At 41.1% G+C, this 18,884-nt stretch overlaps 1 protein-coding gene across 1 annotated transcript; it reads left to right on the top strand.

Annotated features, from left to right (window-relative positions):
* The first annotated feature begins 15,836 nt into the window (after nucleotides 1-15,836).
* On the top strand, nucleotides 15,837-17,405 carry LOC117551651. Its single transcript, XM_034224595.1, has 3 exons — nucleotides 15,837-15,947; nucleotides 16,156-16,314; nucleotides 16,586-17,405. Exons 1-3 carry the CDS (start codon nucleotides 15,910-15,912, stop codon nucleotides 17,259-17,261), a joined length of 873 nt encoding a protein of 290 aa, XP_034080486.1. The 5' UTR covers nucleotides 15,837-15,909; the 3' UTR covers nucleotides 17,262-17,405.
* The last annotated feature ends 1,479 nt before the right edge of the window (nucleotides 17,406-18,884 follow it).

Here is an 18,884-nt window from a genome sequence, read left to right as displayed (position 1 = left end):
CTGTGGGGGGTCACACATTGAATAATATATTGATTTCAAACCATGTCAGTGGGCTGACAATGTCAGCATCAATTATTTTTGAAAGTGTAATACATAATAAGAATCAGTTGATTGTTACTATTAATGATCGGGACATGCAGAAGAGGCTAAAATGATAACAAAACATTGTCAACATTCATTTTCCATGTCTCTCTCCTTTCCATAACCTGCCCCCTCTCTTCCACCTTATTTAGTCTCTGTCTTCTTCCTGTTCATTACTCTCTCTGTCGTCTACTCTTTCTCTTTGTTCAATCTCTCCCTCGTTGTTCACTGTTTGCTCCTCCTCACTTGTCGCTCCTGCCAGTGAATTAAAAGCAATTCAGCAGTTTAGTTCATTTCACTTGTTTGTTTGTATTGTTATTTTTATTTAAATCTGTTTTGTTTGATTCTCAAAAGAGAACAAAGATGAAAGCAAATTGTGTTTTGTACAATTGTATGTTATTATGATATCATAACTGCAATAGATGTATGTTGTTTACAAATTATGCCTATTGTAATCGATATATAGATAGATGGGGTTATTAAGCCTACATTCTTCTGTCCGACTGTACCTGCAGTTCCTCCCTGACTTCCATCACTTTCTCTCTCTCTCTTTCTCTCTGCCTGTCCTGTCTCTTCCTTACCAAAACTGAGCTTCGACTGACGTAGTCTTTTCATTATATCTGAGTCAGTGTAAAAAGAAAACAAATACAATGTTATATCTTCAATGTTTTACTCAAATTGAAATGAAAGAAAAGCATTACAACGTTTGTTAAAAGGTAATCCTTCAGACATTGGATGAATGTAATTAACTTTAGCTCTCTAGCTAGTTTATTCACGCAATTTAAACCAAAGTATAGCCTATAGCTGCAATATAAGTTAGTGTGCATGTTGTCGGACGTCCACTGACTAACGTAGAGCGTTCACACAGGATCTGCTGGTCATATGATGTCCTGATGAACAGAAACACAAGCAGCCCGCTGGACTCAGATCTCTAGATACTTCATCACTCCTCCGCTGCTCCGATACAAGTCCGGGGCCCTTTCTCATTTCATCAAATCCCCCTCCTCGACTCCTCGGTCCTCCGGTAGTGACCTGGAAATGAATTTCAGCGCGCCATGTTGAAGGACATCTCATTTCTCTAAATGCACTTCGAGGACCAAGGATCGAGCGTCGAGGAGGCTCTCTGGAGGAGCTCTAACCGAGGATACACTGATGGGTCCTCCACGGTCCTCCACGGCTCCTTCGTGGATGCATTTCCGGCAACAGAGATGTTTCAAAGAGTCGTGACGCACGGCCGGACTTATCTCAGCAAATGACAGCTCTGCATGCATCCCTGGATATTATTTTATGAACTGCTTTCATTGCGACGGGATGTTTACAGAGAGAACAGCTGTGAGGTCGTGCAGAAAGCAGAGCAGTGTGTATAATATCACTCAGTATAACAGGCCTACTCTCTTTATTTGCTGTAGTTTAGTAGATATCTACAAACAAATAGTCCATATTTTTCTAAAACCATTTAGTGCTTCACATAATAAAATACACAACGGCTGTAGCCTGTTTTAGGAACTGTATGTGCGTGTGTGTGGTGTAGATGTGTGTGGTACAGTGTGTGCATGCAGCGGACAGACAGGTCTCAGTTGGTTTGGTGTCCTCTGCTTACTTTTAATCAGTGCTTGAATTGGAATGAAAAAGGTGCCAGTACTCTAAAATCAGCAACTTTTTCAAGTCAATTTTATATATACAGCCCACAAACAAGAATTTGGCTACTATAATGCTGGTGGGTTTGTCTCTTTACTACTGTATATTTTAGAAAGGTTCACTGTACTAAACATTTTTTATGATAGGCAGCGGATATGGCTAAAGCTCAGTAAGGTCAATATTAACTGAAAATATAGCAATCAAAGTCTAGATCTTCTGCTGAAGACACATGAAGCAGAGACCTTTCAGGTGAGAGCCCCTCTGGTGGTGTTCAACATTAATGACAAGGAAACAAAGCTCTGGTCAGAAGCATTTTTTATAAAAAGCTTTAACAAAATTAAGTATTTCTGTACATTTTGAATGCAATCTAACTTTCCAACTCAGAAAACGAAAAACGAAAAAGTGCCAAAAGTCTTCTCACATGGCTGAGCTGCTTTGCAATATACTTCACCACTGAAGAATACAAATATGTATAAAGTAAACTATGATGCAATCTAACTTTCCAACTCAGAAAAATGATAAAGAGCATGAACAAAGAACATGTAAAAACAAATGCAAAATTTGCACAATCTAAAATGAGAAACTGTAACTGCAAGTAACAAAGTCTGAGCCATGGTAAAGAGTTACATTGAACACCAAGCTGATCAGATAACTCCCTGGTTGTTCTGAAGTCCTTCTATCTCCAGGATCTGTACAAATCGGCACATTATGCCAAAAGTCTTCTCACTGGGTGAGCTGCTTTGCAATATACTTCACATTGTTAGAAAAGGCTCCAGAAGGCCTTGGGGACATCAGTATCAGGGGCTGGAGCTGGACAGGCTCTTTCATCAGCACTTCTCCTTCCCTTTGCCAGCCAGGACCTCACATACTGTTCCGGATTGAACTGTCCTAGTGATGGTCCATTACATTTAATTAAAACCAGGCTGGACAGTCGGCTGACAGAGAGAGCATTCCTTTTTGCAGTAAGGATATCGTTCATGCAGCTGAATGCCCGCTCACACTCACTAGTGGAGACAGCGATGGTTCGGACTGCTTTCAGTAGAGGCGCCATGGCAGCAGGTGTACGGGATGCCCTGGTTTCCTTGTATTCGCGAAAGCCCTGAACAGTCTCTCTTCTGTCCACTTTCAGCACTTCGCACAAACGTAGCACCTCTACGTCCCCATACTGTACGTCTAACTCCTCTTCAGGCCAACTTCCAGGATGGATAACTTTCATGTCCTGGATTAGCTGATTGTCCCGGGCCTCCCGGCCATGTAATGGGATTTCTCTTGTGCTGACATGAGAGGAGGTTGTGGAAGTCATTCTGTTTCTCAGATTCTCTACCATACTGCGGAAAAACTGACCTGCATGAATCTGTACAAGCCAGCCATTCTCACGCAGGGCAACACCCTTGAAGGACTTCTCAGCTAGAGCTGTATGAACTGTCATGTGTGGGCCAGGCATGGTGACCATGGATTCAAAAACTCGTATTTCTCGAGTTAAGAGCCTATCTGCTGTAGGCAGTGTCATCTCTCTTTTTTGGAGTTGCCGAGAGAGGTCGCTGAGCTCTGTGAGCGCATCGTACATCAGTCCCAGATTGCTGACAAACGTTGTAGATGTGAGCACATCATCCAGGCCCTTGTACTTTGCTCTGTCTCTGGAATCCCTGCTCGTGTCGTTTGCAGCATTTGTGAAGTGATCATGAAGCACTCTGTAGTTTTCCCAGACTGCTCTGACGCTCCTTTCACTTGAAGCCACCCAGCGGATGGACAAAACACGCCCTATCACCAGGAGACGCTGTCCGACTGCTTGCGCACACTGCGCTAACTGCCTCTGATTTTTGGGGGAGGCATGGAACAAGGAATAGAGTTTGTCAAAAAAGATCTGGAAATGATTGAGCCCTGAGACCTCCTTGACCACATCCCCAACTGCCAGCTCTAGACGATGATTGGAGCAGTGCCACACAAACAGGCTTGAGGATTTACTACACAACTGGGTAGCAACGCCTGTTCTCTTCCCTAGCATGACTGAAGCCCCATCACATGCAAAAGAAACGAAACACTGACCTAAAAAGTCCTCGTTAAAATCTCTTCCAAGACACTCCATTAACGCCTTTGTGATGTCATCAGCCGTTGTTCCATCCAACTCGATCAGCTCCCAAAAAAACGTTTCGGGTTCAGCATCAGCTAATGCTGAGCGTAGACACACAACAAGCACCGTTTTACCACTAATAGTGGTAGATTCATCGACCAAAACACAGAGTTTTCTTTGGTTTTCTGTAATGTCTTTTGCCATTTTTTTCTTCAGCTCATGAGCTATGTGGTCGATGATTTCGCCACAGGTTTTATTGGAGTGCAAAACCCTGCCCACGTTCAGCCCATTCAGTTTCTGTACATTCAAATCAATTGGCATGTCTGTGAATGGCCGGCTATGTTTGCCAATTTTATATGCCGTTCGAAAAACTCTGATAGTGGTGTGTCTAATTCAGATTTATGCATAGACTGCACTTGATGTTGAATAGTTTCACATGAAGCAGATGTAAGGATGTCAGCAGCTTTTACATGGGCTTGTGATTCTTTATGTTCTTTGATTTTTTTTCTCAGGCTAGCTTGTTGTTTGACCTTGTCAACACCGAAATGAGACACTGCACACTCACCCCATTCAGTTGACAGTTTCAGTCCTTGTCCAGTGTGTATTCCCAAAGATTTGACATCTCTGCATATCCGACATCCTAGCTTCTTATCTTTAAGAAGGAGCCATGCATTGGTCTTGCAAAAATATTGCACCTGGTCCGTTGTCCAGCAGTCAGGTGCATCGCTTTGCCCGGTGTTGGTGGTGGCAGTTGCGCCAGCAGCAGCTAACGTTAGAGGCTCTGGAGGAGGCGGCGGAGCTAGTGCTAATGCTAATGCACTAGAACTTGGAGCAGGAGGATCAACCAAAGAAAGCTCCCCATCAGACACAATTTCCAACACAGGCACAGCATTCTCTGTATTTGAAGTTTCTTCCGGCGACAACCGCTGTCTTTTTGCACTTTTATTAATCCACGCTAACATTTTAGAAATGCTAATTTGTGACGTAACTTGCTTTCCTTCTCTCGGGGGCGTGCCTGCTCTGTTCTATCACTCTACATAGCCACCCACTGGGTGGGAGTTGCACTGCATAAACACAACACACGTGCATCTAGGTATGTAAATTGTAAAGCATTAAAACATGGTTTTACTAACAGTTTTCAGTATGTTGTTACTTCGGCATTATTATTATTATTATTTTTGAAACGTGTATTACTATTAAATCACGGTCAAATAGGTTAATTTTGACATAGTCGTTTCCACCACAGTATTTACATGGAGAAGATAAGCCCCGCCCCCTCTCCAGCACGTTCTGTTTGAATGACAGGAGTAAACAGCTGACAGCCGCTGTGAAACTCCAGCGGTTAGAGCGATGAGAATGTCCGTTCGGCACCTCATGACGCATCTACTGAGTACCGGGCGGCTGTATATATATATATGGATGTATAATAAGAACGGCGGGAGAGTGTTGAGTACTGGCACGGTGCATGAGTACCGGAGTACCGCCAGCATGCCGGTACTGAGCAAGAAGTGCCGGTACTCCATGGGTCAGAACCAGAAGTGCCGGTACTGCGTACCGGTGAGTACCGGCCCAATTCCAGCACTGCTTTTAATACTTGTAAATAAAACGTTTGGCCCGTAATTTATTTTCCTCATTGTAGCGACCAGAGAGGGGAGGGGGGGATATATCCAGTCTCTGATAGATCTAATTCAGAAACTTGTGTACTTAACTATTATCTTGAGTCAAACCATTACTAGGACCTGTGTAGCTCTGCATTTCAAAGGTCATTATACTAATTTATCTTCAATTCTGGTCTACTTAAAAAACAATGTTAAACTCTTTAGCAGTGTGTGGAACCCTGGGTGTCTGAACATATACAAATTACTCCCTACTTTATCAAGTCATTTCGTATGTCCATCCGAAAGCCCGCCTATGGTAATAACTATGGCACAATGGTGAAATCAATACTTTATAGATTGGAATTATATTTGGCTTGGCACCAGCTCTCCCTTTAACCTTATCCATACAAATAAAGATTTGTCTTATAGAGTGGTTCCTAAGACTATGCTTTTAATGGTGATCAATATTGTAACAAATGTTATTATTACTTTATTCACAGGTGAATAAAAATCTCTTGAAGAATAATTTGTTGACATGATGAAAAGATTGAAGAATATGGTTCGACTCTGTACTCCAAAACACCCACTACTTAAAGTGTAGTTAATTTTCCCATCATGTCTCCCCCTTTTTCCCTCAGTGTGTTTTAGGATGATTTTCTCACTTCACTTTAATAGTTTCCTCTTTACTGCTATTTTTAATGTACCAATTGATTAATTCATGGTTAATACATCTTCTTATCTTCACTTATGTATCAAGTCAATTCAAGTTCTTTAAATGTGCGCTTATAATAAGTGTGTTTATGTGTAAACTCACTCATTCCCGTTCTCCTTTTCTCCTCCCCTGGTTTTCTCAAGCCGTGACCCCGGCCTCCTCACTTCTAATCGATCATGCCAACTCCTCTGATTCTGTCTTCTCTTCAGTCCATCAGCTGTTGAATCCATCCACTGTAACTCTTATAGGCAGCCCTTGGCCCAGTCACATCTGCAGCCCCCATCATGCCACTGTTGTTGCACTGCTTTGCATTTCATCTCCTCCTTTACAGTCTCTTTGCTGTTTTTATGGAGGGCGGATTCTGCTCTCATGTCCCACACTTTGCTCTTGCCAAATCTCGTGGCTCAGCTTGGAACTTCATGCCCTGCCTGAGGGACTGATGAGAGTAGATCTCTGCCTGTCAGCAAGCTGTTTGGTTCTGGATGCCACAGGTGGAGATAGTTCTCGTTACAGCTCTGGTTCTCTGTCTGTTCGATGGAGAAGGAGGAGTCTTCTGTTGGGTTAAGTATTTTGTCTGCTTGGAGGGTCGGGGTCGTATCCTTTCTAACTCAGAGGGGGAGTCCAGGTCTCAGGACGCATTACCTATAATAAGTCTAGTACACTGAGGTTAAATAAATCCAACCCTTTCCACTCTGTCTCTTTCTAATCATACTATCTGTCTTAGTAGTTAACTGCCATCTAAACAACACAATTAATGTCTACTAATGATATTACAAAAACTCCCTCTAATAATCGTTTCATCCATTGTGACATTGTTACGGTTGCTGTTTGTCTGCTCATTAATCTGCCTGTGAGTTTTTTCAGCTGTGTGTGTGATTATGTAAATGAGCTGTGTGGTTGCTCCAACATCATTGGCTGCCCATCTCCTGGTCCGCCTCTGAAGATGGTGATTGGATTGACGTCATCTAATCGCAGAGCACAGCCGGCGCACACCTGCTGGGGAGGAGTACAAAGGCCGCGGACTATCTTCACTCTGGAGGCTCTGTTGAGGAACAGACGCCTCTCGCTATTTGCTCGTCGTTCTGTGTTTAACTGGTGTGGTCTTATTGATTGTGATACATTCTGTTAACAGGGGTTAACTCGTATGTGCTTAGTGTCGTGTTGATATTTGTGTTTAGAGTAGAGTGTTTAGTTACCTTATTTAGCTGTGTTTTCTTACAGCTTCCTTTATTTAGTTGTACCACTTTTAGAGTGAGGTTTTGTTTCGTTCTCTATATTAGTATTTATTTCTTCTGTATGCCTTTAGACTCCTTTTGAGTCCTCCTTTTGTTCGGTTATTTGTCAACCGGTGCCCTTTTGGCCCTTTTGTTGTTTCAGGCTGCCTGCCTGCCATTTTGTTTCACCTTGCTTTATAATAAAACCATTTATAATTATTACCAATTCCAATCTGGTGTATGTTGCTTTCCTCTTCCCCTAGTCGGGACGTAACAGACATATTCACCTAACCTAAGTCTTTCAGGAAACCATTTTCTCCTATAATTTGAAATACCTACATGTTTCAAGCATCGCATATTTCACACACTATGAAAGAACATCTCTGTATTTAAAATCCCACTGCTACTTAGAACAATAGTAAACCTGCAGAGCACACTAATCAGATCACAGTAATGTAATTTGACCCAAGTGTAGGCCTATGTCTACTTTCCATTATACTTACTACTTCTGGTGAACATTTATTTATATTATCTAAATTCCTTGTTCCTGATATGCAAACAGTTTGAGTGTAAAAATGTGTCTCAATGTATTTACACTCTACGGATTCTTGAGTTCACTCATCTCCTGGTGCTGTCGTTCCTAAACATGTTAGCAAACACCAAACTCCAACTACAACATTTATAGATAAATTGATTTAGCAAAATGAACTCTTATGTAATTAAAAATGTGACAAAAGAACAATGATTTGTCTTTCACAAGATTGTGGTCCAACAGAATGACTCTTGACCTCATGGGGTCAAATAAATTGGATGCTGATCAACCTTAACATGTGGCCTGAAGAACAAAAGGACCTCTTAATCATTAACACAATGGACTCTCAGAGATGAGATCTAGCCATGAGGTGGCTGACTTTAAAATGAACTGTGACAAATAAACCACATGCGTGTGGGTACATTATAGTTTAGAAATATAACTCAAAACAACACTACATTAAAATAATATCCATTCAAATGAGCTTTGGTGAAAAGCATGAAAAACAAAACAACTTAATCTACTCTCATTGTTCGTGTACACCATCACTGTGTATTTAATCAGTAGTTACCGGTTGTATCTTTACTCAAACTATTTCACTATCTAGTAATGCCCACTGCCTGGCTAACTAGCTTAGCAGTATAGCATTAACCTCATGTGACTGGGGGAAGGGGAGGGGAACACTCAACATTGTGCAGATAAAAACCACACTGCTTGGAGACTGAGTTCAATAAAAATTAAACCATACGACTGTTAGTCTGGCTTCAATAAAAATGTAACCAGCCAAAGCCAGTTCATAACCCTCAGAGCTGAGCCTAAATTCCCCAACATCTCATATCCTATCAACACATCCTCACTCCCAGGTCGGCCTATGTTGACGTTATGTCAAGTCCCCTGTGTCGGCTTTTTCCAACGCAAGGGGGGGCCCGTAGCATCCATTTTCAGCTTTCCGGCATGTCCATATGCTTCTATGGACGCTCATGGAAGCACGGCATTCGTTTGTGTCGGCTGCCCTTAAAGGCAATGTGAGCGTCCATTCTCATTGGATAACGGAGAATTGTACACCCGGAAGTAAGTATTCCCCTTACTGTCGATTGATTTTACAGTGATATCTGCACTACTCATCGACTAAAAAACACCAGATTATCCTTGTTAATTACACAACATTGATTGGTTTAAATTGTGTGCAATGCTTTTGTATTTTTCCCCTTCGATTCGGAGAAACAAATATTTGTTCTGAGTAAAGGATGGTAGAAGACACTACACTACCCAGAATCCCCAGCTATCGTTTGGACTACACCATGTGCTCTGTTTGACGTCACGTGATCTTCAAATTTCTCCCTGCAGAAAAAAAAAACATGGCCGAACTTCGTTTTATTCTCGGTGGAAAATGCCTATTTTAAAGTTAGTTTGGCCATTAAAATGCGTTTTGATGTCATTTGATGCGATAAATCTGAGTTGTTATTTCAGATTATGTGTGCAGTGGATGTACATGATCTTTAGTTTGCTAGTTATTACGAAGATTACTTCAGGAAATTGCATCCATAACGTTTTCATTGTTACCAAGGTGGTTGCTAGGGACGCTGCTATCGATATTATTTCTGTTATGTTGTGTAACTGTTTAATGGTGTTATCTTTATGGCTACCCCCTTCCCCGTCAATGTATAGTGTTGGTCCACAGCGCAAACAAAATCCGCATCTAAAGATAGCCTACGTTATTTTCCACTGTGCAATTCCAGTCTCACATCTCAGAGCACATCGTCATTAACAAATACCGGAAACAGACCGAAAACATTTAAAAAATAAATAATAATACTTTATTCCGAGTGTGCTTGCTTTTCTCTTTGAAAGTCATCACATACCGGCATTGTAATACACGGTTCGGCTGCATTAAATATTACATATCTGCCGTTGTTCTGTATTTATAGAGCCCTGATGAGAAGACTTCTAGACAAACATGAGGAACTGAAAACGTGACATGGATTGTTTGATTGATTGATTGAAAAGTTTATTAACAGCTTGTATATTGGGTACAGTACAGTACAGCTCAAAACATACAATTGTTAAGGGGATGCAGACCAGAGAAAGACTTTCGTCTTGTTTACATCAGGGTCCCCCCATTTCCAATTCATCATGTCATTTAAGACATATAAGACATATTTGACATACAGATGGCTTATTTACAATTTACATACAGGTGGTTTTTTACATACAGATTGCTTATTTACAATTTTCATTTTAGATTTCGTTCTAATACATCCTAACCGGACATTTAAGACATACCAAGTCTACAGATATACAGTTAGTAACAGAGTCTAAAATGCGAGTATATACATAGATGGGGGGGGAAGCTGTCCATTGAACGACAGGTTGAGATTTGTACCATTACCGGGGTCAGTTTTGCAATGCTCTCCCCCGAAGGTGCTCTTTAAGAGAGGTTTTGAAGGTAAGTATAGTTTTACTTTCCTTTACAGTTGTGGGAAGAGCGTTCCACCTTGATGTGGCATAATTGCGAAACGTGTATTCCCCCTTTTTTGTGCCAAATCTGGGTTTCACATGATTTGTGGAGCTCCCTCTGGTGTTATGATCATGGTATTCCTTGACCTTTGGGAAGAATTTTGAACATGTACATGTACATGGGTACCATAGAGGTGTAGTGGATCTTGTAGACCAGGCCCATTGCAAGTAGCTGTACTCTGTCGTCTACTCTAAGCCATCCTAGGTTGTCAAAGTGGGCAGAGGTGAGGTGGGTTCTAGATGAAAGGTCAAGCAGTAGTCTGACCAGTTTATTTTGCGATGTTTGAATTTTTATTTTTAGCGCCTTGGAGGTGCTATGGTACCATGACGTGCAAGCATAGTCATAGTACCCTTGAATGAGTGCTCCTGCCAGAGTTTTCAGGGTGTTTTTGTTTACCAGAGAGGAGATCCGGTATAGGAATCTAGTTCTTTGATTGACTTTTTTTATTACATTGGATGCCATTTTGTCACAGGAGAGGTTTGCCTCAAGAATAGATCCTAGGTATGTAATTTCCTTCTTACTTGTGACAATTATGTCGCCCACTGCAACTGAGAAGTCGTCGGATTTGCTGAGATTATGTTTCGAACCGAAGAGAATGGACTCTGTTTTACCCAGGTGTAATGATAATTTATTATCGGCGAGCCAGGTGCAGATTCTGCTGAGCTCGGAGCTGAGGGTTTTTTCAACCTGCAACCTGTTCCTGTCAGAGACCAGCAGGGCTGAGTCGTCCGCGAACAGGAACAAGTTGCAGTCACATGCTGATGACATGTCATTTACATAAATTAGGAACAGTAACGGACCTAATATGCTTCCTTGTGGAACACCACAGCTCACTGGGAGGGGGGGGGACAGAGTACCGTTTACCTCCACCATCTGTTCTCTCCCCTCCAGGTAGGATTGCATCCAGCTCACCGATAGTTTATCAAAACCAATTGCTTTTAGCTTGTCAATCAGAATGGGGTGATTGACAGTGTCGAAAGCCTTTTGTAGGTCCAGCATCACAATGCCGCAGTACTTGCCCTCGTCCACCTCTTGTTTGATGTGGTCGCTCAAATAAAGAAGGCATGTGTCAGTGGAGTGGGATGTTCTAAAGCCAGATTGAAATTCATAGATTAGTTTCTTTTCCGCGAGGTACTTTTCGACCTGTTCATATACTATTTTTTCCATGACTTTCGAGATGGAGGTAAGTATAGAAACAGGGCGGTAGTTGCCTGGGTCCAATTTGCTGCCCTTTTTGTGCAGGGGGGTTACTCTTGCAATTTTGAAGTCTTTGGGTACTTTTCCCTGTTTTATGGAGAGCTTAATTATGTGAGCTATGACTGGTGAGATGGCGGTTGCTGTGTCTCTGAGGAATTTGGAGGGAATATTGTCGTGGCCAGTGGCCTTGTTAGGTTGGAGGGCGCTCAGTTTAATGAGTACCTCTGCTGTTGTTACCCTTGCTAGACTGAAATCATCTTTGCGTACCCCTAGGTTTTTGTAGTAGGTCATGATGTGATCTACTCCAAAAAGCCCTGAGTGGGAGGGTAATTTATTTACAAGAGTTGTGGCTATGTTTGTGAAAAAAATGTTCAAGTACTTGGCCACATCCAGTTTGTCTGTGATGAGCCTGTTATCTGTCTTTATGTTTAAGTTCGAAAATCTCGTTTTGAGTTTTTTACTGCAGCCAAGCTGGTTATTGAGTCATTTCCAAAGTTCACGGGGTTTATTTTTGTTTTCCTCAGTTTTGACATTGATGAAATTCTTTTTGGCAGTTTTGATCATGGAGCTTACGTCATTTCTTAGTCTGTTTCTTTCCATTTTTAGTTCAGTCACGTGGGCCTGGAGTTCACTGCTCGTGCTTTTGGAAAGCATTGACTGACTTTTATGAAACTCAGAGCATTTTTTGTCTCTGGTTTTCATGGCGGTCAGTATGCCGGAGTGCATCCACGGCTCAGCGCGATTTTTTACCCTGGTTGTTCTTAGGGGGGCCAAATCATTGAGTATTGCAGAGAATTTGTTTTTGAAACCAAGCCATGTTTCTTCAACTTGTGTACCACTGAGCTCATCTGACCAGTCCAGGCTCTCCAGTTCTAGGTTAAAGGCCTCGCTAGAGTAGTTTTTGAGGTCTCTAGATATGACTGTTTTGTGACAGCCGGCCCTTTGTTTTAGCTTTTTGCGGGTACAGAATATCATATAATGATCACTTAAACCGCATGCTATAACCCCTTTACTGGAGATCCTGGACTTGTCAGAGGTCAGAATGAGATCAATGGTAGTTTGTGTTGTTTCACATACCCGGGTGGGTTGGGTGATTAGCTGGCTGAAGCCGTGCAGATCACAAATCCTACTGAAGGACTTGAAGACGGACGTGTCTTTACATTGCATATCCGTGTTCCAGTCTCCAATCATAAATATATCAGCCATTAAACAACATCTTACATTTCTTTTCACACAATACGTCTCCTTGCAGTATCAACACTAATTCGGCTGACTTTTATATTTGATCCAATTGGTAGATAGGCTATATTTACACCATAAAGGTGCACAGCTGATATAAAGGGACACCTAGTGGTTAAAGCATGTCATTGAATTTCATTATTTGTATTATTAGATATTAATAGGATCCCTATAAAGTATATTCATTACTCGTTATTCTCTACTAATAGTTAATTAAAGACTGTATATAATGACTATTTTGCACATCCCTTTCAAGATTTCAAAATTTTCTAAGGTTTATTGACATATCATATAGGGCTACACAACTATGGTGTAGTTATGCATTGAATGAAAAACTTGGGTCGCAGGTTCCTCAATAGTGCATTACAAGACATCTATCAATATTTGTGCATACCTCCAGCAATGTTAACTATGTTGAAGCACTTATTTTAACTGATATTATACATAATGTATTATACTATAAGATGTATGTAGATATTTCATCTCCGGCCTTGTCAGGTATTGAACAATCAATAAATAAAGAACACAGAATTGTTGAATATAAAACACAGAATTTGTGTGATTATACTAAATGATTTACAAATAAACACCACTGCATATTTAACTGTTACACATGCTGATGTAACGCAAATGTTCCAACTTGGGATCAATAAAGTATATCTTATCTTAAGCTGATCGATGGCTACTGCCATATTTGCAAAATGTGCCTCTGAACCTTGACAAGTGCATGTTTCAGGCTTATCAATTAATGTAATGTAATGTAATGTAATGTTATCAATTAACAACAGGGGTCACAAACATAAGACCAGCTGTTAAATAAAGCTCTTCTGACCTTAGCTGGCATGTGTGTATATATATTAATGCTGCCCATTATGGGCACAAGCAATTTTCACCCATTTATTAATTATATGTTTTAAACGTGAGTGTTTCCTATCCCCTAAACCTCCAGGGATGTACACAGTTTAATACTGGCAACTTCTTATTATGGGAAATACGAAAACGTCTTTTAAAACTACAACTCCCAGTAGAGACGTGCCACACGGACCACTATAGAGAGGCGAAGAATTATACATTGAATTCAATGGAGAGAGAAAACGTATCTTTTGATCCCGTTTGAATTGTGCCACGAACTACACATATGATGTTTGTCAATCTTAAACAATCATTTCCATATCAAAAAAGTCACATTTTGTCGTAAAACTGTTGAAATATAAGACTATGAAAAATACGCGACTACAAAGACTACAAATCCCAAATCCCATTCTGGGTCGCGTATAGTGATGGGAATTCCGGCTCTTCTTGGTGAGCCGGATCATTTGGCTCGGCTCACCAAGAAGAGCCGGCTCTTTCGGCTCCCAAACGGCTCTTCAGTTTACCACATATTATACCTTTTAATTAAATCAAATGTAGTAGCCCTGTTTTTACTAATGATTTATATGTGTACACATATATCACTTAAATTATTCAATACATCCTTTGTACTGAAGTATTCAAAAGTAAAAATTACATCTTTAATATAAATGATTTGCTGTGGCCAATTGTTTTCATTGCATTTACAGAACCGTGCAACTCTCTGATACCACCCAATGAATGCATTGACTTGCTTGTAGAACCACACTACACAAAACAGATAGCAACACCTATAAAAACTATAGGTGTAATACTACTAACTGTATCGACCTATATAAACTATATAAATATAGTTTTTTTTTCAAAATACCAAAAAGATCCTGCATTTTAGCCATGCCTCATTTCGCTCTATTTGCTCTTTCCAGCGCTGTTTTTGCAGGGGCTGATTCCGTGAGCTGCAGCTGACCACGCCCCCCTGCAGGAGAGGGGATAAAGTATTATTCTTATAGAAGTAAGAAGAGAAGTAATGGGGCAGAAACCCTCATTTTTACGCAGCGGTCCAGACATAGACATCAAACGGCGACACATATTCAGTTGGCATTAGGGCAGGGATATCTAGATACTTTCCAATAGGCCGCAAGGTGAACCTCGAAAAGTCCTTTAGAAAAGAAATCCCGCTCCACAGAAGTGAAACTACACAATCTTTAGTTCATAAAAAAGAACGATTCATGCTTATCCACCAAAAAAAATTTCGTCGCTAAAATTCCTGCCAATTCTTCTAGGCACGTAATTATTGGCTGAACTATTCCCTTCGAAGCGTAATAATATCTTGGTCCAAAGTCGTGCCACGGTTCATCACGTGATCGTGCTACACCAATTGGGTAGCTGCATATTGTCAACAGAAGTGAAAGATGGCGGCCGCCATGGTTTCATCGAGTAGCGGAGACGAGGAAAACGCACCAAAAAGTCTCAAAAAGTCAAAATTGTCAACACACAAACATTGTTACATGCATATTACGTCTGTGAAGCACAAAAAGGTTGATTGTTTTACCAATACAAGATGGAATACGTACAGGACAAGCTTACAACGGTCGCTCGGCTTGAAGGGAGACTCTCGGAACGTGGTGGCTGAAAACCACAAGCACTGTCTTGATTTCGAGTTCGAAGATATTCCTGAGGACGCTGGCTTCCACCACACATGCTACATAAGGTTTACCGACACAAAGGCCATGACGAAGGTGGAAAGACGGCTCGCACGTGAGGGAGATCAAGACGTTAGGGAGGACCTTGAGGTCGAGCCCATCCCATCGACGTCTCGCAGCACGTACCGAAGCCAAACAGAGAAGCTACGATCAAGGTCAGGCCTGCCAATCGCAGGCTCTGGCCCCGTCCTTCCTGCCCTGTACATTATATGCAAGATGAAGGAGAAAATGATCATCAAAGCAGGCAAGCGACAAAGGGATCAACTGTGTAAGGCTGAAACATTAAAAGCAGGTAAGCAAACCCCCTCCCCCACCCACACACCACACACACACTACACACACACACACACATTCTCTGTGGTTGAATAACTGAAAGGTACAATTATGTGTGAGAGATACGTCAACAAACTCATTGAGTTGTCCTTTTTTTCCGTTTAGGCAAATTGCAGAAAGCTGCTGAGAAGAAAGATGACCAAAGTGTTCTTTTACATATAAAAGACAAAGACTGTGTGGCTCTGGAGGTGCGGTACCACAAAAGCTGTTACAGTCAGTACACCATGTTTTTGCTGAGACCTGACAAACCAGAGACAGAACAGTAAGTTATTTCTCCTTGGATTGCTTTACCTATTTGCACTACCACCAGACTGAAGTCCAGGTGTGTGTCGGCGATGGCTATATATATATATACACATACACATACTTAACATTATAAGTAAACATCCAATTTCCTTCTGTTATATGTGCACACAATCACAACACTTATTCATTTATCCATTTATTTACTTCTCATTCATGTGTTGTAGGGATGAGGCAATGTTTGATGCCAGTTACAAGCTGTTCTGTGAGAGGATCATCCGCCAGAGGCTGCTTGTCAACAATGAGGTGCTTAGAATGGGCCAGCTGAGGCAGGCCTTCATTGACATGGTGAAAGCAAACGAAGGTGTTGATGCTTCAAACTACAGGTAACTGCAATGTAATACAAGTCTTATTATTTATCATGTGCAAGGCCAGCTTTAAACAAAATGTGTATGACAGGCCTGTTTGGAGAAACCCCCATGATGTGTAGTGTGTAGTGTTGTTTGTGATGATGTGGGCCTTTATTTGGCTTCTTTGGTGTTAAATGTGCTGTATGGCAGATAGGTTCTAGTCTGTAATGTCTTGTATCACCTCCACCACTCTGCTTTTGATGGTACTCCTGTGACTCGTAATTGTCACTGTTTTGTTGTGTTACAGACAGGATCTGTTGAAGAAGAGGCTGGCTCAAGATTTCCCTCAGCTAGCGTTTCACATGCCCACCAAGCGCAACGTCTGCGAACTGGTTTTTGCTGAGACTCTGTCAAAGGATGCACTCGTGGACATGCTACCAGATCCATCCGGTACGGAAACAACACAGTCCAGTGAATTGAGCCAGACAGACAGCGACAATGAAACAGGGAGAACAAAGTGCCAAACAACACATGAGGACACAAGGACACTGTATACAGCAGCGTTGTTTTTGAAAAGACTGCTTAGTGACACTCCTGGCGTGTCATGCCCATGGCCTCCCACTTCTGAAAATGTAAATGTCACTGAATCTCAAACTGTTGTCCCCATTGGACTATACAATCTGCTCAGCTGGATTATAGGTTCCACTGAGGAGCCAACACTGGATCATTATGTCAACATTGATGATGACGTACATTTGAAAGTGTTGTCTGTTTGTCAAGACATTGTGTACCTTGCTTCCAAGGGCCGCAAGCAGACACCCAAGTCCTTGGCTTTAGGTTTAACTGTTCGACATTTAACTGGATCATCACGCATTGTATCACTGCTTAACAGACTGGGACATTGTGCATCATGGGACACAGTTTTGAGTCTAGACACTAGCCTTGCCCAACTGACACTAGTAGAAGTGTCACATCACTCATAGATACGTTTGTTTTTGGTACTAGAACAGAGTATAATCAGCAGGACTCTTTTAACCAGCTGAGGCAATCACAGCACCAATCAGCCGCTCCGCCCAGCCTGACACCAATCAATTATACTACATTACATGTCCTTCTACTGTTTTCTATGTCATACCTTTTATATTTGTAATAAATCTCGTTTTTATGGTTCATCAGTGTTGTTTTCATTTGTGGAGGGATGAATGAGTAAATAAATGAATCAATGGACATTGGTATAAGTAAGGCAAGGCAAGTTTATTTATATAGCACTTTTCAACACAAGGCAATTCAAAGTGTTTTACAAAAAATTAAAGACATTAAGAAAATGGCATTTAAAATCAGTCATTCAAAAGAAAAGCTAATAAAAGAAACATTAAAAGAAAAAATACATGGATAAAAGTTACAGTGCAGTCTAAGATATGAATAGTTCAATTAAAAGCAGCAACAAAAAGAAAAGTCTTCAGCCTGGAAGTACTGCATTTTATTGATCTAAATTACTTAACGTAACAAGTTAACCTTCTTCTTGGACGCAGAAATCAAGTCATGTTTATTTTAAGAGTGCATTTAACGTGTACAGGGTAACAACAGACAGACAAAAAGTCCTCAGTCTAATGGAATAATCCCAATGAACCTAGCGATGTGAACATGGCAGTCCAGGAATGATAGTTTGATAAATATGAGTTTGATATACTTTATTAATCCCCGTGGGGAAATTGTTTGTAGCTGGAGTTGGCTGATAAACGCTGCTAGTCAATGTTGATTCGATGGTCAACTCTGTTCCCAGATAGTAAAACCTCTCACAAATACCGCGTATATAACGCAAATACCTCGGACTTAGTGATGTATTAAGACATATGACAAAACATGACATAAAACAAGCATACAGCACTGTTTAGAATCCATTTGGTCTGGTTTAGCGTAACCATGGCGGCCGCCATCTTTCACTTCTGTTGACAATATGCAGCTACCCAATTGGTGTAGCACGATCACGTGACGAACCGTGGCACGACTTTGGACCAAGATATTATTACGCTTCGAAGGGACTAGTTCAGCCAATAATTACGTGCCTAGAAGAATTGGCAGGAATTTTAGCGACGATATTTTTTTTGGTGGATAAGCATGACTCGTTCTTTTTTATGAACTAAAGATTGTGTAGTTTCACTTCTGTGGAGCGGGTTGAAACGATAACAGGGTTCACCTTATGGCCTACAAGGTTTGACATAATGAATTGTGCTACTTTTAAAGCAAGCAACGATGTTTTCAAATATGTAATCAAAAAGCTCCTCAAAAACACTATCGAAGCAGTTCCTGCCGTTGCTACGTAGTTCAAACGGTAACAACGGACTACTTTTCTTAGCGGATGCATGTCAATTTAAATCAATACATAAAACTATTTTTTAAATCAATAAAATCATTTTCTAAATCCATAAAAGCATTTCCATTAATATTGGGAGTCATGTCGTTACTTTGTTGAGAATTTGGCCATGTCATAAGCGGGATAATGTGCACATTGCACATTGCATAATGTGCCTTCATGCCGATCTAGATCCCTCCGCAAAAATGGCTCGTTCGCGGGCGAGAGCCGGCTCCCGTCGTTCACTTAAAAC

The sequence above is a fragment of the Gymnodraco acuticeps genome, unplaced genomic scaffold, assembly GCF_902827175.1.
Source record: "Gymnodraco acuticeps unplaced genomic scaffold, fGymAcu1.1, whole genome shotgun sequence".
In the NCBI taxonomy this organism is placed as follows: Eukaryota; Metazoa; Chordata; class Actinopteri; order Perciformes; family Bathydraconidae; genus Gymnodraco; species Gymnodraco acuticeps.
The sequence above is the reverse complement of the archived record's forward strand: the minus strand, read 5'-3'. Positions and strand labels throughout refer to the sequence as shown.

What these genes read in the sequence shown, in the direction of transcription:
- LOC117551651 (XM_034224595.1), top strand. Translation starts at nt 15,910, where the DNA reads ATGTTTTTGCTGAGACCTGACAAACCAGAGACAGAACA. An exon ending in GACAAACCAGAGACAGAACA is followed by an intron (nt 15,948 to 16,155) that starts GTAAGTTATTTC and finishes CATGTGTTGTAG; the next exon opens with GGATGAGGCAATGTTTGATG. An exon ending in GTTGATGCTTCAAACTACAG is followed by an intron (nt 16,315 to 16,585) that starts GTAACTGCAATG and finishes GTTGTGTTACAG; the next exon opens with ACAGGATCTGTTGAAGAAGA.